The sequence below is a fragment of the Carcharhinus amblyrhynchos genome, chromosome 15 (genome assembly GCF_965287045.1).
Source record: "Carcharhinus amblyrhynchos chromosome 15, sCarAmb.v2.hapA, whole genome shotgun sequence".
NCBI lineage: Eukaryota > Metazoa > Chordata > Chondrichthyes > Carcharhiniformes > Carcharhinidae > Carcharhinus > Carcharhinus amblyrhynchos.
The window spans coordinates 12,107,849-12,132,519 of record NC_137338.1 but is presented as its reverse complement, the minus strand read 5'-3'; the positions used below and the strand labels follow the sequence as shown (position 1 = coordinate 12,132,519).

Here is a 24,671-nt window from a genome sequence, read left to right as displayed (position 1 = left end):
CAGTGGTGGAAAGTCGAGGGATTACTCAGGAATTTGACTTGGTTTTAATCTGCCCCTGATTTTCCTGGGTGACTATTCAGATAAAGTGCTCGGAAAACTCTGAAGTCTTCCAACTCTAACTCAGAGCTGGGGGCTTCCTCAAAGGATTCCTGGCACAGGGGAATTACCCATTGGAAGTTCAAGTTGTTGGCAGCATTCCCATTGTGCTGGGAGCTCTGAGGGAATTTGACAAGTACTTTTCAGTGATATGGAGAGTAGATATGCTGGACCGTGGTGTTATGAAGAAATGATGTGGAGGTGCCGGCATTGGACTGGGGTTAACACAGTAAAAAGTCTCACAACGCCAGGTTAAAGTCCAACAGATTTATTTGGTAGCAAAAGCCACTAGCTTTCGGAGCACTTGCTGCCCCTTCGCCAGGTGACTCAAGTGTTGTGAGACTTCTTCCTGTGTTATGAAGGAAAACAGCAGCTTTTTTTCCTGATCTCCTGGTCAAAGTTCACCCATGATGTAGAGATGCCAGTGTTGGACTGGGGTAAGCACAGCAAGAAACCTCACCACAGCGGGTCAAAGTCCAACAGGTTTATTTGGCAGCACTGAGCTTTCAGAGTCTCAAACGCCTTCACCAGGTGAGTACCAGGGTTGGACACAGAAGTGAGGGTGATGCTGGTCTTGATCCTGGGGGAGGGGCAATGCCAGCGTTAAAAGGGGCAGCTGGGAGTGGGGGGAGGCGGTGGGTGCTGAGGAGATGCTGCCGTTGATCAGAGGGGATTGGGTTGGAGCCCCTGAGACTTCGAAGGTGATCAGGGCACCTTTCTCAGTGCAACTGGCTTTCCCCTCAAAATGATGGCGTGGAACTCGCCTCCCTGTTTTCCATTGACAAGGTGCCATAATACGTGGAGAGAAAGCCGCCTGCTTCTCAGGAGAAAACCGGCTGGTTTCAGTCAGAGTTTATCCACCAGTCAAAATCAGTAAAACAGATTATCCTATAGCCGTCTGTGAATGCTTGTGTACATATTAGCCGTCAGGTTACCCTAGTGATTATGTTTCTAAAGCACTAATTGGGTGTAAAGGGCTTTGTGATATCCTGAAGTTGTGAAAGACTCCAGGTAAAATTACACTTATCTTTCTTTTATAAGGCAGCATTGAATGTAATGTCCAAAGCAATTTCAATGAAGCGAATGTGTTCAAAGAGAAGGAACATCAGTCCGTTTCCCCACCAGCTGAGGCTAGTTTATGGTCAGTGTCTCTATCTCCGCTCTACCTGAGATCAGCTGGTTTAGCACAAGGTTAGTTGCTACCATCCCAATCACTTACAGCAGGTACTTTAGTGTGAACATGATTTGCCTGCTGCGTACATGGTAACCTGTATAAGGACATTTCACAAACGCTTCCTGGAACAGTGACGTGCTTGAACAATGCAGCAGTAAAATTACCCTCTATTCTCTGAAAGACATTGGGTGGAATTTACTTGTCCTGCCCGCCACAGAAATCGGGACAAGGACCATGCAACATTGTTCAAGGTGCAAGGACAGTTGCTTACTGGAACACAGCAATATAAGCCCTTCACTCCTATTCTCCTAATCACCCGTGGTTGAGCTGTATCTTGTCTCCAGCTTGGCTCGTTAGTGGCTGTTAGCGATGGTTTTCTTGTTGTATTTAAAACGATTGTTCCCCTCAAGTGTGCAGACAAAGGAACAGAGCGGTTCAAGGTGAATTACACTAAAGCTGTAGGACTCTGAATGAACCCATTCAGAGCGAAAAATTCCGAAGTACAAAGGCAATTGAAGCCTCAGCTTCGATTGCAAGGCGCTTCCTGGGAGGCTGGTGGAAGCGAGTTGCCTCATGTGCTTTAAAAAGTACCGGGATGAGTGCTTGGCACGCCATAACATTCAAGGCTATGGGCCAAGTGCTGGGATTAGGTGGGCAGTAAGAAGTCTGACAACACCAGGTTTAAGTCCAACCGATTTATTTGATAGTAAACCCACAAGCTTTCGAGATTTGCCTCTTCGTCAAGTGAATGGAGAGTTCTGGTGGGCAGGTCAGGGCCTTTCATGTGTCAGTGCAGACTGTACTGTAGTGTTCTGTGATTCTGTGATAAAAGTAATTAACATATCACCAATAGACGAATAGGAGTTACCGCTATCCAATCATACTTGAGGTTACATCATGCAAACATAAGGATATAGTGTCAGTTAAGACTTGTGCATGTTATGTTATGAAGTGATAACTATATCTCTGATCAATGGTATAGCAATTATTATCCACTATTCCTTGTTTTTATGGGCAAACATGAACTGCAGCTGCACATCATTCGATTAGATGGGCCTTGCCTTTCACCTGGGCTTACTTTCCCTGTGCGACTGAGGTTCAACTTGCAGCTTATGTGATTCTTAAACCTGTGAGATTATTAACCCTTTTATGACATATGGGCTCCATATCTTTTAGGGGTGGCACGGTAGCACAGTGGTTAGCACTGCTGCTTCACAGCTCCAGGGTCCTGGGTTCAACTCCTGGCTCAGGTCACTGTCTGTGTGGAGTTTGCACGTTCTCCTCATGTCTGCGTGGGTTTCCTCCGGGTACTCCGGTTTCCTCCCACAGCCCAAAGATGTGCAGGTTAGGTTGATTGGCCATGCTAAAATTGCCCCTTAGTGTCCAGGGATTAAAGGGGATAATATGTCGGGATATGGGGGTAGGGCATGGGTGGGATTGTGTTCAGTGCATCTCGATGGGCTGAAGGGCCTCTTTCTGCACTGTAGGATTCTATGTTCTATATCATTGTACATCCTCCTGTGGCAAAAATCTATCAATCTCAGGTTAAAAAGTGATTGTTTAGGCTGGCACCTACTGCTTTTCTGGTGAGAGTATTCCGTATTTCTGCCATCTTCTGCATGAAGAAATGTTTCCTAACTTCTTTTTTGAATGGCCTGTCCCCTTGTCAGAGAGTATCCCATCAGTGGGAAAAGTTTCTCACTATAGAGTATTTTACTGGCACGTCCACCCCGATTTCGGGGGCGATGAGTCTTGGAGAACGGCATTTTCCATTGGCCTCGGACGGGATCGTACGAACCTCGGGCAGACGTGCCGGTAAAGTTCCACCCAAAGAGCCATACAGCGCAGAAAAGACCTTTCAGCCCATTGAATCTACACTGACATTATCTACCACTAAAGAGGCGCTAATCCCATTTTCCTGCACTTGTCCCATATCCTTGACTGTTATGATATTTCAAGTGACCATCCCAATATTTTTTAAAGGTTGTGAGGTTTCCAGCCTCCACTATCTTCCCAGGCAGTACATTCCAGATTCGCTACTCTACCCCAGCAATTCCTTCCAGAGTCCTAAAACCTTCAATCAAATCACTGCTTACCCTCCTATATCCATGGAGATCAGTGCAGGATTCCTCATCAGCCCCTTTAACCTGTATTCTCTATATAAAATGATGACTGTTCCCCATTTACTTGCATTGCTGTATTTTTGTTAATCAATTGATTCAGTTTGACTATTTAACCAAGTCAATGTCTTGTGATCGTCTCAGGCACAACTAACACTGGAACAAAAATCTACTCATAATCTCCACAGATTAACTGCAAGACTTCCAAAGACACTGGAACTTGGCGGCAAGCATGAAACGGAGTAAGAAATCGCAACCCCATGTAATGTCTCCCCAGGTAATCCATCCCCCAGGTATTACGTCCCCCAGGTACTGTGTCCCCCAGGTACTGTGTCCCCCAGGTAATGGGTCCCCCAGGTAATGGGTCCCCCAGGTACTGCGTCCCCCAGGTAATGGGTCCCCCAGGTACTGCGTCCCCCAGGTAATGGGTCCCCCAGGTACTGCGTCCCCAGGTACTGCATCCCTCAGGTACTGCGTCCCCAGGTACTGCGACCCCCAGGTATTACGTCCCCCAGGTAATGCATCCCCAGGTATTGCGTCCCCCAGGTACTGCGTCCCCAGGTAGTGCGTCCGCCAGGTACTGCGTCCCTAGAGTGTAAAAGGAAAATTCATATTGAATAATAATGCTAAACGCACAGTATTGCACTGGTTGCCTTTACATTCCACCATGACATTCTCCACTTCTTATTGTGCCCACCCCATCCAACGCTGGCGTCTCCACATCATGCCTCTCCACCTATTATACTCCCACCCATAAGCAATCTGTCCATTACACTGTCCATTACACCCCACTCCCACAGAAAAGCATCAGCTGTGAGGAGAGACAGGATAGGCTGGGTTTGTTTTCCCCGAGGCCGAGGGATTTGATAGCAGTATACAAAATTACGAGAGGCATAGATAGATAGAGGAGATTGTAAAGAATATTTTCTCTATGGCAGAGATGTTTACGACCAGAGGGTGTAGGTTTAAGGTGAGGAGCAAGTAGTTCAGAGGGGATCCATAGAAAGATTTTTTCTCCCAGAGGATGGTGGAAATATGGAACGCGCTGTCTGAGTGTGATGGAGGCAGCTACTCATTGAAGAAGTATCTGAACAAGCACTTAAATCACCAAGGCATAGTGAGCTACGGTCCAAATGCTGATAAATGAGATTAGTATAGATTGATTTTGATGGTTGTCGCAGACGTGGTGGGCTGAAGGGCCTGTTTCTATGCTATAAGACTCTGTGATTACAGTCCCTACCCATTACACTCACCACATGTTATACAACATGTTCATTACATGTAACGAGTAGGAAATGCAGTGGGCAAGGAGTGTAACAGGGAGAAGAAACAACACTGTCCATTTTCAAAGGCACAAGTTCAAATTTTGTTCCTGCAATTTTTGAAATCACAGTGGTTAGCATTACTTCCCAGCTTGTGTCATTGCCTGTGTGGAGTTTGCTCATTCTCTCCGTGTCTGCGTGTGTTTCCTCCGGATGCTCCGGTTCCCTCTCACAGTCTGAAAGACATGCTGGTTGACCATGCTAAATTCTCCCTCAGTGTACCCAAAGAGACGATTTTCACACTAACTTCATTGCAGTGTTAATGTAAGCCGACTTGTGAGAATAATAAATAAATTTTAGCTCTTCAAACTTTCTTGCTGGCCTTTGGAGATCTGAATAGAGTTTCCCGTGAATTTTTTCAGATTTTTAAAACCTGTGTATTACATTGATCTCTGCTTCCTGGAATGATGGCTGGAATCTTCTGGAAGCCAGGTCTGGAGGAGAAAGTTGACGTGAATAAATCTGGGTGGCTGAGCACACGCGATCTTCCTCTTTCCAGCCCATTAACTGAGCATCAGCGAGAAGGTCAGAAAATTTGTGCTGGAGCAGGAAGGAAGACCCCCAAGGGAACACAGGATTACTGAAGACAGATTTAGAATTATAAGAAACTTCTAGAAATCTTTAACACTACAGGACGTTTTTTACTCCATAGATCAGTGGATAATATACTACAGCCTCCGAGCTAAAGAGCTCAATGTTAGCAATGTTACTCAATGTAGTCCAAAGATGTGCAGGACAGGTTGATTGGCCATGATAAATTGACCCCTAGTATCAGGGGGATCAGCAGGGTAAGTATGTGGCCTTACGGGAATAGGGCCTGAGTAAGATTGTGGTCAGTGTAGATTTGGTGGGCCAAATGGCCTCCTTCTGTAGGGATTCTATGATTGTTATGCAGTTGATTCCTAAAAACAAACCACTTTCATTCTGCCCAAGGGGAGATAATTGCTACATTTATCACAAGACTAAGACAATTAGTGATGAGGTGTGAATTTGGGTCATCAATGAGTGATATGCTGCAAGACAGATTAGTCAATAATTTAAATATTCAAATAAATATCTGATTAGGATTGAATCTGATTAGATAAGGAGACAGCCCATTAGGTACCCTATGGGATTTTCAGTGTTCCTGAAGAACCTTCCACACACCTGACAAAGGAACAGCACTTCCGAAAGCTTGTGGGTTTACTAAGCTGGTGTTGTGAGACTTCTTACTGCGTTTACCCCAGTCCAACGCCGGCATCGCTACACCCTGAAAAAATGGCCAGAGAGAGGAGGCCATTCAGGCCATTGGGTCTGCGCCAATCACAACCCCACCCAGGCCCTATCCCCATAACCCCACGCATTACTCTAGCTTGTCCCCCAACACTAAGGCGCAATTTAGCTTGGCCAATCCACCTAACCTGCACATCTTGCAAGCAGTGCCCAGCATACCTTCTAATTCTATCTTTTACTCTTGTTCTATGCTTCTAAAACTTCATTTTGACTCTTTTAAACTATCTTTCTCTACACCCTAGCTATGACTGTGACACTACATTCTGCACTCTTTCGTTTCCTTTTTTATGAATGGTTTGCTTTGTTTGTATAGCGCACAAGAAACAATACTTTTCTCTGTATTTTAATACATGTGACAATATCAAATCAAATCTAAGCACCCAGAGAAAACCCACGCAGACATGGGTAGAATGTGCAAACTCCACACAGACAATGACCCAAGCCAGGAATCAAACCTGGGCACCGTGAGGCAGCAGTGCTAACCACTGTGCCATCATGCCACCTGAACAGGCCATGAGGGAACGTGCTTGGTTAACATTCAATCTTTTTACACCACATTCTCCTCTCTCTGCAGAGCCCATATTATGGAGTGTGAAACGTTGCTGCTGTCCCTGTGGGTGGAGGGAGTGAGTGGGATGTGAGTTTGAGGGTGTCCATGGGAGACAACGGTCAGACTCGCATTCGCATAAGATAAAGACTCGCATTCCAGCCATTATTTTGTAAATTGAATTTGTGCCTTTATATGCCCTGTTTGTGGACAGAACTCCCACTCACCTGACGAAGGGGCAGTGCCCTGAAAGCCAGTGGATTTTGCTACCTGTTGGACTTTAACTTGGTGTTGTGAGACTTCTTATTATGTTTGCCCCAGTCCAATGCCGGCGTCTCCACATCATGACAACAGAGAGGCCAGGGATGAGTAGCCGGGCTGGGATGTGTTTGATCTTTTGGAATTGTGTCTGTCGAGTTACACAGTTACTTTCTTTCCTTTCCAAGGAGCTTGAATATTTGTTGCCATTGCCGTTGCCGGAACTGCCCAAAGGACCTGTAACTGGTACTCCAAACGCGGCTGGTCCAACTGAGGTCTGGCTGTCTGCATTTGATGCACTGGGGACACAAAAGGAAGAACAGAGAAAAATCTCAGTCAAGGCAAGCGACTTTGTGTTGTGAAAGTAACGCAGAAGCCACAGCCTCCTGCAATCTATCCGCCCATCCTGCACCCTTCCTCCACAGCCCCCCACACCCCCATACCTGCCCCGTACCTCCCCTACCCTTCGCCCTTCCTCCCCCACACCTGCGACTTTTCCGTTCATCTCTCAAGGGAATAGATTTGCATGATGGTGGGTTCCACTGGAACTAGTGGCATTAGGCATAACCAGAAAAAAAAGGACATGCATTTATATATCGCCTTTCACAGCCTCCCAGTGCACTTTACAGCCAATTAAGTACTTTTTGAAGTACTGTAGCTATGTAGGGAGTGCAGCAACCAATCTGCACATAGCAAGCACTGCAGACAGCAATCAGATAATCAATAGCTGGGGGATATTTATTGGCCAGAAATCGCTAGTATTTGTTACATTGCTAGTTCTACATGCATCTGGCATTTCATCACGCGGGCAATGGTGGGAGCTTCTGACCTCCTCTTGGTGGCACCCACTGAAGGAGATTAGCTGGTCTAGCCAAAAGTCCATCGATTTTCAGAGGAACCAGGCAACCCCAGCGTCAGGCAGGGCCAGTAAATCCAGCCTAGTGTCTAGATCTCAGTTAGCACACTATAGTGGGCGGTTATAAAATGCAAATAGATTTTTGCTCATGCAAGTCATCGCTGTGTACAGTTTTGGTGCCCTTATCCGAGGAAGGGTGCCCTTGCTGTAGAGGAGAAGGTTTCCCAGGCTGATTCCTGGGATGGCAGGTCTGCCATATGAGGAGAGACTATATTGGTTAGAATCATATTCACTGGAGTTTAGGAGATCATGATTCCGGCTTAGGATTGGGGTAGGCACAGTAAATAGTGTCACCTGATGAAAGAGCGGCACTCTGAAAGCTCGTGCTACCAAATAAACCTGTTGGACTTTAACCTGGCATTGTGAGACTACTCACTGAGTTTAGGAGAGTGAGAGGGGATCTCAAAGAAACTTATAAAATTCTAACCGGATCAGAGAGCGCAGATTCAGAAAGAATGTTCTCAATGGTGGGGGAGTCCAGAACTAGAGGTCATAGTTTGAGGATACGGGGTAAACCTTTTAGAACTGAGATGAGTTGAAATTTCTTCAACCCCAGAGGGTGGTGATTCTGTGGAATTAACTACCACAGAAAGTAGTTGAGGCCAAAATGTCTGATTTCAAGAAGAAATTAGTTCTAGCTCTTGGTGCTAAAGGGATCAAGGGATATGGGGGAAAGGTGAGATCAGGATATTGAATTTATTAATTAGCTGAAATCAAAATGAATAGTGGAGCAGGCTCGAAGGGCCGAATGGTCTATTCTTACTTCTGAGTCTGTATCTTTCGATCAGGCATGGGGGGCAGCTGCTTGGCAAGATTTTTCTCAAGCAGATATAACAATTGTGGTGGACTCAGAACATCATGGCAATCCACAGACATTGATTGTCAAGAAAAATACTGACAATTCACTTTGTAGCATGTGACAAACTTGTGGCGCAATGGGTAACATCCCTGCCTCTGAGCCAGAAGCTTCAGGTTCAAGTCCCAACCCAGGACTTGATGGCCAAAGATTGAGTGTCAACCTACAAATAGTTTTAATACACTCAAGGCGGGCAGTAAGAGTGGGAGAGTCTCCCAGTCAACCATGCTTAGTGCGGAGTGGCACTCCTCAAGCTGTAGGCCTCTGGTGACAGATTAGTGACCTGTTCCAGGAATAACTAGCTATGGAATCAGGCAAAGTAAGTTTGCCTTAGTGCCCCATTAGGTGCAGGAAGGGAATTAGAACTCTGCATTTGTGTTAGGGAAAGAGTGGATATGTAATAAGAACATAAGATATAGGAGAAGCATTAGGCCATTCAACCCATCGAGTCTGCTCCACCATTTGATCAAGGCTGATAACTTTCTCAACTCCAATCCCCCATTCTTTCCCCGTAACCTTTGATCCCCTTACCAATCAAGAACCTGTCTATCTCTGTCTTAAATACACGTGTACAATATCTTATTCCTACTCTGGAAACTCGATTAAAATATCATTGTTTAAAAAAAATTGGATTTATTTGTTTGACAACATTCTCTCTTTCAGACAATGGACACTGTGTTTTACAATGAGTATGAAATGAAGGTACGACCTTGCATCGATCTCATTGACTCACTGAGAGCATTTGGTGTGGACAAGGACTTGGGACTTCCTGCCATCGCAGTGATCGGAGACCAAAGTTCTGGGAAGAGCTCGGTCTTGGAGGCATTGTCAGGGGTATCACTTCCCCGGGGGAACGGTAAGGCAATTTCAGAATCATTATCTGTTCGTCTCGCTCGCTCTATATATTTCTTGGTGTGTTTTCTTTTCGTTCAATCAGTTCTCTATCCTATGATAACACTATAACAAAGCTTGCCTGTCCACCTTGCCATGCAGTTTTGCAAGTTTACTAAACTAAACTGAGGAAATTATTCATCCTTATAATGGGTTTAAGTACTGAAGACATTAAAATGAGGAAGTGAGCCTTCTTTACTCTAAATGGGAATAGAGTCATTGAATTCTACAGTGCAGAAGGAGGCTTCTTGACCCGTCAAGCCTGGCATTTCATCACATGGGCAATGGCCAGAAGCTTCTGGCCCCCTCTTGGTGGCACCCACTGAAGGAGATTCGCTGGTCCAGCCAGAAGTCCGTCGATTTTCAGGGAAACCAGGCAACACCACCGGCGGTGGGGCCAGTAAATCCAGACCAATGTCCAGATCCCAGCACACCACAGTGGTCGGTTATAAAATGCAACAATAGATCTTCGCTGTTGCAAGTCATCACTGTGTACAGTTTGGTGCCCCTTTCCAGGGAAGGATGTCCTTGCTATAGAGAGAATACAACGAAGGTTTACCAGGCTGACCCCTGGGATGGCAGGTCTGCCATATGAGAAAAGGCTATATCGGTTAGGGTTATATTCACTGGAGTTTAGGAGACCATGGTGTGGAGTTGCCGGCATTGGGGTCAGCACAGTAAGTAGTCTCACCCAATGAAAGAGCGGCACTTTGAAAACTCATGTTACCAAATAAACCTTTTGAACTTTAACCTGGTGTTGTGAGACCACTTACTGAGTTTAAGAGAGTGAGAGGGGATCTCCTCCCCCTTTCTTTCTTTTCTTTTCCTGTGTTTCCTTGCATCCAGGAATATTTTGTCCCCATTTTGGTCCTTTTCTCACCCAGGTCTGTATAATGCCACAACCTGATAAGTGAGGGGTGATTCATTTTGGTAGGACAAACTTGAATGCGGATTACAGGCTCAATGACAGGGTTCTGAGGAATGTGGAGGAACAGAGAGATCTTGGCGTTCATATCCACAGATCTCTGAAGGTTGCCACTCAAGTGGATAGAGCTCTAAAGAAGGCTTACCGTGTATTAGTGTTTATTAACAGGGGGTTTGAGTTTAAGAGCCGTGGGGTTATGCTGCAACTATACCGGACATTGGTGAGGCCACATTTGGAGTATTGTGTTCAGTTCTGGTCACCTCACTATAGGAAGGATGTGAAAACATTGGAGAGAGTGCAAAGGAGATTTACGAGGAAGCTGCCTGGTTTGGAGGGTAGGTCTTATGAGGAAAGTTTGAGGGAGCTGGGGCTTTTCTCTTTAGTGTGAAGGATGATGAGAGGCGGCTTAATAGAGGTTTATAAGATGATGAGGGGGCTAGATAGATTGGACTTGGAGAGACTATTTCCTCAGGTGGATGTAGCTGTTACTAGGGGGCATAACTATAAGGTTCATGGTTGGAGATATAAGAGGGATCTCCGAGGTAGATTCTTCACTCAGAGAGTGGTTGGGGTGTGGAATAGACTGCCTGCTGTGATTGTGGAGTCAGACACTTTAGGAACTTTCAAGCAGTTATTGGATAGGCACATGGAACACACCAGAATGATAGGGAGTGGGATAGCTTGATCTTGGGTTTGGACATAGCTCAGCACAACATTGAGGCCGAAGGGCCTGGACTGTGCTGTAATGTTCTATGTTTTATGCTCTATATTCTCACTGGCAGAATTTAATTTAGGCAACAGAGCTCTTGCCTCTTGGCTGGACAATTGGCAAGAGACCAATGTCGCCAACACTTCAGGAAGGTTCACCGAATTAAGTACAAATCAGGCATTTAACTGGGCAGTAGCGGGTCTTCGGATCCTGGGTCAAAATTCCATCCTGTCAGCTACTGGCAATTAAGGCTGGCAGCTATGCATTACAGGTAGGGCAATTGGCTAGACAGTGACCACGGCCAATCATACACCCAGAAGCTGAGGATTGCCAAGGGATCCATGCTAGAGGTGTGTGACGGCAGGAAGGAGGTCACAGGGCGTAGGGAGTGGGATAAGGAGGTTGGCAGCAGTTCTAGGTACCCACCTTCTGCAAGCAACACCAACAAGTCAATGGGCTTTCAAGGACCAGGGAATCAATGCTTAAAGTTGACTTTCTTCTGTATCTCACTCAATTAATTCAACTTATGGACAGCACAACTGCCTCACAGCGCCAGGGACCTAGGTTTGATTCCTGGCTTGGATCACTGTTTGTGCGGAGTTTGCACGTTCTGCTGGGTACTCCAGTTTCCTCCCACAGTCCAAAAGACGTACTGGGTAGGTGCATTGGCCATGCTAAATTCTCCCCCAGTGTACCTGAACAGGCACCGGAGTGTGGCAACTGGGGCATTTTCACAGCAACTTCATTGCAGTGTTAATGTAAGCCTATTTGTGACGCGAGTAAATGAGCTTTAGAAGTTTTTGCCATTCGTTAGGGGACAGAAATACTTGCCAGTAATTCTCCTTTGGAGGAAATATCATCAAAAGTACAGGCTGTTAATAAAGAACATATTTATTGAGTTTGTTTGTAAGAGGTTCTTAAGGTACCAACTCGCACTATCCAGTCAATTTAAATTATATTTTTAAGACAATGCACCAACGTTTAAAATGGAAGATTCCGTAAGGAAGACTGTTGTTTCAGACCACCTTGCCCGATTGGACATGTCCAAAATAATCCCTCACCCAAGCCATATTTTAATTTGAATTGAGATGTTATTTTTAGTCATTGGCTTTGTGTTCAACATAACAGGAATTGTGACAAGGTGCCCACTGGAACTGAAGCTCAAAAAAGTCAAAAAGGACAATGTTTGGAAAGGAAAAATAAGCTACAACAATTACTCACGCAGACTTAAAAATGTGACCGAGGTGGAAGAAGAAATTCGTAAAGGTTTGTTCCAACAGTTTTTTCTCTCATCCAGTACAGATAAAGAAACATAGAAAATAGGAGCCCTTTGAGACTGCTCTGCCATTCATCATGATCACGGCTGATTGTCTAACTCATTTGGCTGATGCCACGTTTCCCCCCACCCCCCATATCCTTTGATGTCCTTAGCCCCAAGAGGTATATCTAAATTCTTCTTGAAAACATATAGGCACAATCTTCCTATTTTGCCCAATGGCCAATGGGCGGGACAAGCCGGTAAGAGCATGAGGGAGCTAAGAAATCAGGTTCACACCCAATTTCTTGCCTGTCGTGATCTTACTAGATACTCGCCGAGGCCAACCTCGCGCCCGTAAAGGAGGCAAGGCTGATTTCAGTATTTAATTCCTATTTAAAATTGAATTGAAATATTACAAGTTAGCCCCATCCGGGCTCACATGCCTCTGCAGCCCTGTCGGTAAAGATTCTCTCCGGCAAGATAACGTATGGTCCCAATCAAACGGGAAAAGACATGATGGCCTCACCAGTAGAACTGGGGGCCATGGAGGCCCTCCCTAGGAGCTGGGGAGAAGGGGGCTGGAACCTAGCGTTGCCCATCAGGCACCCTGGCACTGCCTTTTAATTTATCCCTCAATTTGTTGATTCAGTTTAATTGGTTAACCCAAAAGAAGCACTCACACACACAGACATGCAACCTTCTTTACAGAATAACACAATTCCCCAAAACTATTTTAAAAAATAACATCCATCCTCACACTGTCAGATCACAGTTTAATTGACAACTCCAAGTACTTGTTGAGTCTTTAAGGTGCGACTATGAGTAAAAATGCTTGAGGTAAAAGAAAGTTAAATGTAGTGGATGTAATTTTATCATTTTTTTAAAAATATTGAATGAATCAATAGTCATTTAAGAACTTTATTTAGTCTCCACACAGACCCTGAGGCCTGCCCAAGGTGGACACTGTGGGTGAATTGGCATGGAGGGTGTAAAGGTGGTGGGTAGGAGGCATGGTTTCACATGAGTTGGCACTAAGTTGGCATACTGGCTATAAAAAGGCTTTGGGGATGAATGGGATGGGGTATGGGTTGGAATGGAAGGTGCGAGGTGTCTTGGGACATTGCTAGAGGGGCATATGATAGCACGGGGTTTGTGTGAGGTGGGGGTGAAGTGGTGTGAGATACAATCCTTTTTTGGGAATTGTCTGCACTCTGGCCCCCGAAACCCACCAGTGAATATTTGGGCTTCAATATACCATAAGATAGTGAGGAATAGCCTGAGAAAACACAATGGCAAATTCCTGTCCCGAATATAATTATTGCTGTCAGATTCTAATCTAATGATTACCCTCCAGTGTGACATCTTAACAAGTGTATTTAATGGTAACAAAGCTATTAAAAGGCCAGCATCTACTCATATAAGAAGGATGTCTTTTTATTCAATAATTCAAGAGTGTAAATAGTACGTAACATGTAATATATTTTGTTCCTTTGAGACCTGTGCACTTTCGTCATGCATTACTTCTTGGTCAGTTCCCCAACCAAATGGTCTATCTCTAATTGTAGTCATTTGAACTGGTGCAGTACGAACTGCAGTTTAAAGAGGAAATGGAAGCATGGAATCCCTACAGCCTAGAATGAGGCCAGTCCGCACATTGACTGTGCACTGGAACAATCCCACCCAGGCCCTATCCCCGTAACCCACATTTTTACCCTACCAATCACCCTGACACTTAGGGACAATTTATCATGGTCAACCAATCTAATCTGTACATCATTGGAGTATGGTAGGAAACCAGAGCACCCGGAGGAAACCCATGCAGACATGGGGAGCATACTCTACAGACAGTCACCCGAGGCCAGAATCAAACCCGGGTCCCTGGTGCTGTGAGGCAGCATTGATCACCATTGAAAGGTAAAGTGAATAGATTTCTTGTATTTTAAATGCAATGGTGAGAAGACAGCAAATTTACTGAAAGTGTAGGATGATATGGAACTGACGGCTCTCCTAATCTAAGACACATTTTATCACCTACACGCATAGAAACAATAACAATCAGGAAAAGATCCATTGGTCTATTCAGCCTGTCACATTGCTTTGCACTTCACAATATATCTAAACAATTTAACTTAGCGCTCCTGAAGGTCATGTAGTCTCCTGGAAGAGCCAAAAGCCCCCATCAATCTAGAGGAAACAATATGGAACCTTCCTCTTAGGAGACTGACGTTAGTCAAGGAGATCTTGTACCAGCTCGAAGGAAACCTGCAAGCAGGCAGCCATTGAATGAGCTGGCAGCCTCTTCCACAGGACCATTCTGATTCCATAGAAAAGAACCACCTCCTAATATCACCACCTCTAGCTTGAAATGGTAATCAACCCGTGCCCCACCCCCACTCCTACCTTTCCCCCTTGCCCTTACTATCTTATCTAACTGAAACAAGCTGTCTACACAAACTCATTCAGTACTTTTTTTTATTCATTCGTGGGACATGGGCATCGCTGGCTGGTCAGCATTTATTGCCCATCTCTAGCTGCCTGAGGGCAGTTGAGAGTCAACCACATTGCTGTGGCTCTGGAGTCACATGTTGGCCAAACCAGATAAGGAAGACAGATTTCCTTCCTTAAAGAACATTAGTGAACCAGATGGGTTTTTACAACAATTGACAATGGTTTCATGGTCATCAGTAGATAGTTAATTCCTGATATTTTTTATTAAATTCAAATTCCACCATCTAATGTGGTGGGATTCGACGCTGGGTCCCAGAACATTAACTAAGTTTCTGGATTAATAGCCTAGCCAATGCCTTCCCTCTTAATCATTTACTTCAATCAAATTACCTCTCGGTCTACTCACCTCTAAAGTTTAGAGTCTCAGGTCCCTGAGATTATCTTCACATGTAAGATGCTTCAAACTTGCAATTCGGCTCTTGACCCTCCTTCTGTACCCTTCCAAAAGCTTCAATATCGCCCACCATGTCAAAACTGCAGACACTCTTCTATCTGAGACCATTTTAAGACCTTACAATGTCAAGTTCACTCATGACTCAGATGCTAACAGATCCATAACAAACATTTGGGTTTTGGATGAATGGGATATCTGACCTATCACCTTATATCTTGATTTGCAGTGATGCATTTATCCATCAGATTTGAGATCTCATCTGGACAATAAAGTCCACATGGTATGAGTCACCTGACCCATCCTCTTAAAGGGCCATGCCGCAGTGTACATCACGATAACTATTCCATATTTTTGATAGATGCATCAAATGCTTCTCAGTAAGTGCAAAGAGTTGGGTGATTGGCACAGAATAAGTTCAGGGCATTAGCTAGGTGTACATAACCGAGGGAAGATGTTGTAATAAGTCTCATAAACAATATATTTGAGCCTGATTTCTCTTTAAGCTACATTAATTACTCACTGCACAAGATAGTGCGTCTTATCACGATGTCTAATCTAGTTACTTTTCAATATGTGACATCTTACCAGCCCAGAACACAATCGCAGGAGAAGGACAGGAAATCAGCAGTGAATTGATCAGTCTTGAAGTTGAATCCACCAGAGTGCCTGATCTGACTCTTATAGATTTGCCAGGAATCGCCAGAGTTGCAGTTGGCAAACAGCCAATAAATATCGAAGACCAGGTATGAAGATTAATAGATCACCTTTTCTATTTACTGAAAATAAGGATGATTGTCTCATTGTTTTTTTTGTGAGGCCTTGATCATAAATTTTGCATCTGGAATTCGGCTAGATAAGCTTGATAGGTTTCACTTCAGGTGTGATTCAAATAACCCACTAAGGAGTTTTTGCCAAACGAAGTTTATTCAAGAATACAGTTAACATGTATAGTAAGAATATTAGCAACAACTTCTAGCAATTACAAACAACACCAAAACAATAACAATAACCTTTAATGAATATTGCAGCTGTCTCAATCAAACCAATCCCATAAACAGGACTCTTCAAACAAATTTAATACAGCATCGACTAACCTTCATGTGAGACAGGAATTGAGTCTTTTGGATGAAGTCTGCAGTTCTCTGGATAGACTCAGAACAGTTTGATGTCAGAATAGCTTCCCAAAACAGCAGGGACTCCAGCCAAGCCACCAACAGCAGATTTTCTACTCCACAAAGGTTTTCAGCTAACCCCTAGAATTTCCAAAACCAGAGAGAGGGAGAGACACTTCTTTCCACCTTGCTGTCCCTTCTAAAACTGAAACCTGCAGCTCAGAACTGAAAATGAAAGCGCTCCTATCACCTGACCTGCCAACCAGTTTTTCTCCTACCAGTGCAGAGTCTTAAACACCCAGTAAGAATAAACAAACCCCCTTTAAGCAGCAATAAAAGGTTTTCTCAATATGTGGTGCCAAAATGAGAAAACAACTGAAGCCAAAAAAGCCTACTTACAAATGCAGCAAACATGATTTAGAAAAAAACATCTCTTAAAGGTACATTAACGTCACAAATTTAATAAAATAACAGATACTCTAAGTTATTATCCCTGATTTAGGTTTAGAAGTTTATTCTGGGTATCAACAACCACCAAATTATTGTTTGCGCACAGCATATTTATCGAGCACTCTACAAATTTTACACCCAATAAGACTCATAACCAACCATGTGTCCGCATATTCAAAGTTGCCAGGGCTTAATATTTGAGGATCAAAGCAGTCAGAGAGTCAGAAGGTCAGAGATCAGTTCTCTCCTTCTGGTCTCCAAGTGGTTGGCCAGCCTGTTTTATCCTGAACTAACCAGTGATCACCTCGGGGCCTGGTTTTTTTTTATACTCCGTTCAGTGGATCCTGCCCACACAATGGGCTCTGGATCAGCCGAACCAGCCTTCCCTGGCCAGTTGTCTCTTGGGGCCTTGTCAAGCTTTAATCATTTTGCATGGCTAGTTTCTTGTGCTCCAGCCCTCACACCAATAACCAGTGAATGAACTCATCACTGCCAAATTCTCGGTTTCCAAGCAACCAGCGTATGAGGCACATTCGTTACAAATTTAAGTATAATTTTAACCATACCAATTTAACATTTAATCTCATAGAACGCCAACCTGCAGGATTTTGTCTGTTCAATTCCTTTAACAGTAGCACAGTACACCACATCAATCACATTACAGGCTTTGTATCAAGATAGGCAGACCTTAAAGTTAAAGTTTATTTAAACTTTGATTACTGCAAGTAAACACCATGCCAGTGCTTAAAGATTAACAGGGTCAATTGATTCACTATGCTCCACTCCCGTTTTCTTCAGACTTTTCTTAATTTGTCTCAGTTATTTATTATTTACGTACATCAGTTCCCCCTTCACTAAGTTTCATATCGTTCACAGATAAGGTGGGAAAAGGGGGATCGCTTACACTTTAATAGTACTTCACTGATTGTAAAACAATGGAACCACCCAAAGTTAAAAGCAAATTACTGCAGGTGCTGGAATCTGAAACAAAAGCAGAAAACGTTGGAAAATCTCACAGCAGTATCTGTGGAGAGAGAATAGAACCAACATTTCGGGTCTGGACAACCCTTTCCATCCAGACTCGAAACAGTTCGATTCTCTCTCCACAGATGCTGTCAGACCTTGTGGACATCCTAAAATGTTATGTAAATACAAGACTTTCTTCTCTTTCTACTTTATATAAATGTCCTACTTTTACTAAATTTACTGATTCTGAACACATTTTCTGAACCAATGCACTTTTAAGAACAAACCACAGAACTGTTACAGCACAGAAGGAGGCCATTCAGCCTCTCCCTGCACATTCTTACTTTCCAGATAACTCTAAGTCCCTTATGAATTCCTCTCCTGAATCTGCCTCCAGCACAATCTCCGACAGTGCTTTCCAGATCTTAACCAATCACTGCGTGAAAATATTTTTCCTCATTGCTCCTTTTGACTTAAATCTGTGTGCCCTCGCACCTCTTGAGTGGGAACAGATTTTCTCTCTCCACTCTGACAAGCCCATTCATGACTTTGAATAGCTCTTTGAAATCTCCCCTCAGCCTTCTCTTCCCTACGGAAAACTGTCCCAACCTCTCCAACCTATCTACATGACTGAGATTCCTCATCCCTGAAACCATTCTCATGAATCTTTTGTGCAGTCTCTCTAATGCCATTACGTAGAAACGTAGAAACATAGAACTTTACAGCACAGTACAGGCCCTTCGGCCCTCAATGTCATGCTGAGCTATGTCCAATCCCAAGATCAAGCTATCCCGCTCCCAATAATTCTGCAGTGCTCCATGTGCCTATCCAATAACCGCTTGAAAGTTCCTAAAGTGTCCCACTCCACTATCACAGCAGTTAGTCTATTCCACACCCCAGCCACTCTCTGAGTGAAGAATCTACCTTGGAGATCCCTCCTATATCTCCCACCATGAACCTTATAGTTATGCCCCCTAGTAACAGCTACATCCCCCTGAGAAAATAGTCTCTGCACGTCCACTCTATCAATCCCTCTCATCATCTTATAAATCTTTCCGAACGTGTTGTGCCTTCAACAGTTGAGGCCGAAACAGTCTTTTATACATGAGTTTACAACTCATATATTTGTATTTGTACTCTAAGCCCTGATTAATAAAGCCCAGAATACTGTGTGCTTTATTAACTATATGCCCATCCTGTCCTGCCTCCTTCAATGACTTATGTACACAGATACACAGGTCCCTGTGCTCCTGCACCCACTTTAGAGTTGTACCCTTTCTTCTATACGGGACAGAATTTTCCATTTGTTTAACTAAGGTTCCCCTCCACACACACGGTTAGAGCCCCCTCCCCCAGCCAAGCACACTGGGACAAGGGGAACCCCCTCACCCCACAGACATGGAAAACACCCACACCCTCACAGACACTGGGAATCTGCCTGCCACCTCCCATGGACCTCCCCAGTGGAAGCCCCTCTGACGCTGCCCCTGACACTGCATCCCTGGCACTAGCCCCTGCCACCGCCCCTAGTGCAAGCTTTGAAATTACACCAACATTCACATATCGCCTCAAGTGTTTCCCGCTCAATCAGCAAGCACACAACAAATTTTACTGTCTGTAAAAGGAAAATGCGCTTGTTTGATGAACTTGAACGTAGTGTTGACTGCCATAAGTTTCACCAAACATTCTTTTTGATTCTGCTGTCACGTGATCTGTGTTCCATTTCAGATTAAGAGCCTCATTAAGAAATTTATTAAACGACAAGAGACCATTAACCTCGTGGTTGTGCCTTGCAATGTTGACATCGCAACGACGGAAGCTCTGAAGATGGCCCGGGAAGTGGACCCCACCGGAGAGAGAACTCTGGGTAATTGTATATCAGCTAAGGAAAGGGAACTATGGACTCTTTAATTGGACCCCGCGACAGAGAATAATCTTTCTGTTGCGGTGTTAGTAAAGAGAAAAAGTTGTGAAAAGAGTTTGTTGTCTAGCCAACATGTCCAGTACAATGTCTCGACATCTCCGTCTCTGGCCCCCATCCAATATTTATTCCTTTCTGGAGAGGTTGGACAATAGAGATTGTGGTGGGAAACTGTAAATTGAGCGAGCAAAGATGGGCCAGGTAATTTCTGAAATAACTCCTCACAGGCTGGCGTCCCTTTTCATAGTAACTTCATTGCAGTGTTAATATAAGCCTACTTGTGGCACTCATAAATAAACTTCACCAGTATCCCTTTATTTACAAAGCCATCTCCACTCAGATAGAAAGTCAGAATCCAGGGTGTCAGTTGACCTGATACTCCTCATTATACACACAGGTGAGATTCTCTGGTCAGGCAATCGTTACCTCAATCAGGGAGCTCATAGTCCAAGAAGTCCACCTCAAGGGCCTCGTTGAGGTCATTACAGTTTCTTCATCCATACTCTTGTGACACAGCCACGCTCATAGCTACTAACTTGTGTTTGCTCTGGAGGACTATTAGTGTCTGGCAATATGTGTTGTCTAAGGTAGTAGAAAGATTTTTACTGAAAGATAATTCATCCCAAACAGTTGATTGAGGCAGAATTGTCACTTGAAAGTAACAAAAGGAAAGAATATGACCAGGATTCTCCCATCTTGTCCGCCACTGGAATTCTAGTAGGCAGGGGAGTAGACCATGTAACATTCCATTGAAATCAGGCAGGAATCTCTGGTTTTCAGATGAGCGTGGCCAGAGAGTCTCGGTCTATATCTTGAATCTGTGACTCTCCAGACATGTTATGAAAGATCCCTCAAGGTGCAAAGGCTGACTAAAGATGGGGAGCACTGATTATTCTAGGTCAAAACACCATAGCCCTATCAGTCACTTTCTCTGTTGATGAATCCCTGCAAAGACTTCAGCAGGAGACACATTCCAGCACATCTTAATCTGAACATCCACGTTATTTAGATTTTATTTTAGTGTGATAGAAAGTTTTCACTTTCGACACATTAACTTACACTAAGCACTCAAAGATGGGACAAAAAGTTAAATGATTGCTGCCTCAGGCCCTCAAGTCAACACAAAAATTGTTAAGGGTTGGAGGCTAAAATGCAGCACCACTTCCCTCCCTGTGACAAAATTCCTACTCTCACCAAATCCCCACTCTCTCCAAATTCCCACTCCGTAATTTTCAGGCCTCGTTCACAGCAGATGCAAATCCCATTATGGCCACTAAATTGCGCGATGTCGGGAGGTTTTGGGAGGGAGGCCTTTAACTGCACTTTGCGAATAGGCCACCATTTAAAAATGGAAGCCCAGTCTCTGAATCATAGCCTGGCCGACGGGTTTAGGCCACCTCCCGCCCACCCCTTCCCCACTCCCCTCCCCGAACCTCCACTCCCCCAATGCTGGCTGTGTAATCCTCACCAGCAGTTTAAATTACACACAATGCCGTTGGATCTGACTAGGAAAGGCAACTGTGAAACCAGCGGGGCTAGATAGGGTGGAGGTAGAGAGACTCTTCCCACTTAGAAAGGAAAACAGAACTAGAGGGCACAGCCTCAAAATAAGGTGGGGGGGGGGGTGCAGTTTAGAACAGAGTTGAGGAGGAACTTCTTCACTCAAAGGGTGGTGAATCTCTGGAATTCTCTACCCATTGAAGTGGTGGAGGCTACCTTGTTGAATATATTTAAGTCACGGGTAGATAGGTTTTTGATAGACAAGGGAATTAAGGGTTATGGGGAGAAAGCAGGAAAGTGGAACTGATCCACTTCAGATCAGCCATGATCTTATTGAATGGCGGGGCAGGCTCGAAGGGCTAGATGGCCTACTCCTGCTCCTATTTCTTATATTCTTATGTACTGATTTTCTCACATTATGCAGCATGTGCAATTTTGGGAAAATTCTGCCCCCACTCTCACCAAATGTCCGCTCTCAGCGCGAATTCAGATCCATTCGGAGTTGTTTGAAAAGAAATAGTGCAGCTGAGTAAATTTATTTTGCCTTTTATTTCCAATCTGAAGGCATTCTAACAAAACCTGACCTGGTCGATAAAGGAACAGAGGCGAATGTGGTTGACATTGTACAAAACATCGTGGTGGAGCTGAGGAAAGGTTACATGATTGTCAAGTGCCGTGGGCAAAAGGAGATCAATGACCAATTGACACTGGATGACGCAATCACAAAAGAGAAGGCATTCTTTGAGGACCATGAACATTTCAAGTAACGTGTGAAGACTTTTTTCCAATTGATTTCCTCTCATTTTTCTTTCCGCGGTGGCACAATGATTAGCACTGCTGCCTCATGCCACCAGGGACCTGGATTCCATCCCAACCTGGAATGCGGAGCTTGCACGTTCTCACCATGTCTGGGTGGATTTCCCCCTAGTGCTCCGTTTTCCTCCCACGTTCCAAAGATGTGCGGATTGGCCATGCTAAATTGCCCCTTAGTTTTCAAAGATATCTAAGTCAGTTGGATCAGTCATGGTAAATGTGTGGGGTTACGGGGATAAGACAGAGGAGAGGGCCGAAGTAAGCCTCGGGATTTTTCAACCGCGCTCACCCCAAGATCGGAAAATCCCGCCCAAATGTCGATGGACCTTTGCCTGTGTCCTGCCCGCTAAGTTTCCTGTGGCAGGTAGGATGGGAAAATCCAACTCTCTGTCAGAGAGTCAGTGCAGACTCAATAGGCTGAATGGCCTCCTTCTGTACTGCAGGGATCCTATGATTTGAACTCTTCAACTTTTGTCCTTGGATTGACCTGTGACCCATTTCACTCTATCGCTTTGATTTTGTCATTTTTATGCCATTTTGATGTGTGGAATTTAAAAATATTTTTGATCTTTAAAAATATTTTGATCGTTAGAGTTTAGAAGAATGAGGGGAGATCTCATTGAGACGTATAAGATGATGAATGGGATGGATAGGATAGAGGTGGAGAGACTCTTCCCGCTCAGAAAGGACAGTAGGACTAGGGGACACAGCTTTAAGATAAAGGGGGGGCGGTTTAGAACGGAGTTGAGGAGGAACTTCTTCACTCAAAGGGTGGTGAATATCTGGAATTCTCTGCCCGTTGAAGTGGTGGAGGCTGCCTCGCTCAATATTTTTAAGAAGCGGGTTGATGGGTTTTTGATAAGAGAGGGGATTAAGGGTTATGGGGAGAGGGCGGGAAAGTGGAACTGAGCCACGACAGATCAGCCATGATCTTATTGAATGGCGGGGCAGGCTCGAAGGGCCAGATGGCCTACTCCTGCTCCTATTTCTTATATTCTTATCTAATTAATCATCAGAATGCGAATTTGATTCCATTGCACACACTAACCCAAAAATATTGAAGTAGTCAATGTTTTTGAGGTCACAGGCGGGGACAGTCCAAGTGTGGAAGGTCATTACCATGTTGGGATTTAGTCATATTGAGGCAATGTGAACATTTGAAGGAGCTTCTTGAGGCTGCACGGTGGTACAGTGTGGTGAGCAACAAGTGCCAGCCCAGCCAGCAACGCTCACATCCCATAAATGAACAAAATAACAGATTGAAACTTTCTTGACCACACACAGGTCCCCTGCTGTGTCAAGAGCACAACAATGCAGCGGCAAAAGGAGACCAGTGGGCAGCACTGAACAAACCTCCCCATGCTGGAATCTAATCCCCAGCCAAAACTCCAAGGCCACACACCGGTCCTCAACTCAGAATGGAGGCAAACATCAGGATAATCACCGAGCTGGAAAAATTTACCTCGTCCAGGGCAATATGACCAATAGAACGGTCACATTGCCCTAGATGAATGCCATCAAGGGTGAGAGAGAGAGAGGTGAAAGGTTTGGGGAGCTCTAATTCTAGAGCTTAGGATGTTGAAGTCACAGCTAGCAATGGGGGAGCAATTGAAACTGGAGGTGTGCAAAGTACCAGAATGAAAGGAATGAAAAGATTTTGAAGGGTGATTTGATTTGATTTATTGTTGTCACTTGTATTAGTCTACAGTGAAAAGTATTGTTTCTTGTGCGCTATACGGACAAAGCATACCGTACATAGAGAAGGAAAGGAGAGAGTGCAGAACGTGGGAATCAAGTAGATAGGGTTGTTAGGAAGGCATACGGTGTCTTGGCGTTTATTGGTAGGGGGATTGAATTTAGGAGCCGCAGCGTCATGTTGCAACTGTACAAAACTCTGGTGCGTCCGCACTTGGAGTACTGTGTGCAGTTCTGGTCCCCACATTATAGGAAGGATGTGGAGGCTTTGGAGAGGGTGCAGAGGAGGTTTACCAGGATGTTGCCTGGTATGGAGGGGAGGTCCTATGAGGAGAGACTGAGGGATTTGAGGTTGTTTTCATTAGAAAGAAGGCGGCTAAGAGGGGATCTTATTGAAACATATAAGATGATTAGAGGTTTAGATAGGGTGGACAGTGATAGCCTTTTTCCTCGGATGGAGAAAGCTAGCACGAGGGGGCATAGCTTTAAATTAAGGGGTGGTAGTTATAGGACAGATGTCAGGGGTAGGTTCTTTACCCAGAGGGTGGTGAGGGATTGGAATGCCCTGCCTGCTGCAGTTGTAAATGCGCCTAGTTTGGGGGCGTTTAAGAGATCTGTGGATAGGTTTATGGATGGAAAGGGTTTGGTTTAGGTTAGAGGGTCATTGTTTTTTAACTGGTCGGCGCAACATCGTGGGCCAAAGGGCCTGTTCTGTGCTGTAATGGTCTATGTTCTATGTTCTATGTACATAGAGAAGGAAAGGAGAGAGTGCAGAACGTGGTGTTATAGTTATAGTTTGGGTGTAGAAAAAGATCAACTTAATGCAAGGTAAGTCCATTCAAAAATCTGATGGCAGCAGGGAAGACACTGTTCTTGAGTCAGTTGATACATGTCCTCAGACTTTTGTATCCTTTTCCCAATGGAAGAAGATGGAAGAGAGAATGTCTGGGGTGCGTGGGGTCCTTTAT

General features: G+C 44.5%; 1 protein-coding gene across 1 annotated transcript in view; it reads left to right on the top strand.

Moving 5' to 3' along the window:
* The first annotated feature begins 7,013 nt into the window (after positions 1 to 7,013).
* Positions 7,014 to 24,671, top strand: part of LOC145353068 (interferon-induced GTP-binding protein Mx3-like) — a 41,432-nt gene continuing 23,774 nt past the window's right edge. Inside the window, exons 1-6 of the mRNA XM_080203410.1 lie at positions 7,014 to 7,130; positions 9,225 to 9,417; positions 12,215 to 12,352; positions 15,835 to 15,989; positions 19,503 to 19,641; positions 21,760 to 21,958. Of these exons, the coding sequence (XP_080059536.1) occupies positions 9,228 to 9,417; positions 12,215 to 12,352; positions 15,835 to 15,989; positions 19,503 to 19,641; positions 21,760 to 21,958 (821 nt within the window). The 5' untranslated portion in view covers positions 7,014 to 7,130; positions 9,225 to 9,227. The remainder of the gene's footprint in view (positions 7,131 to 9,224; positions 9,418 to 12,214; positions 12,353 to 15,834; positions 15,990 to 19,502; positions 19,642 to 21,759; positions 21,959 to 24,671) is intronic.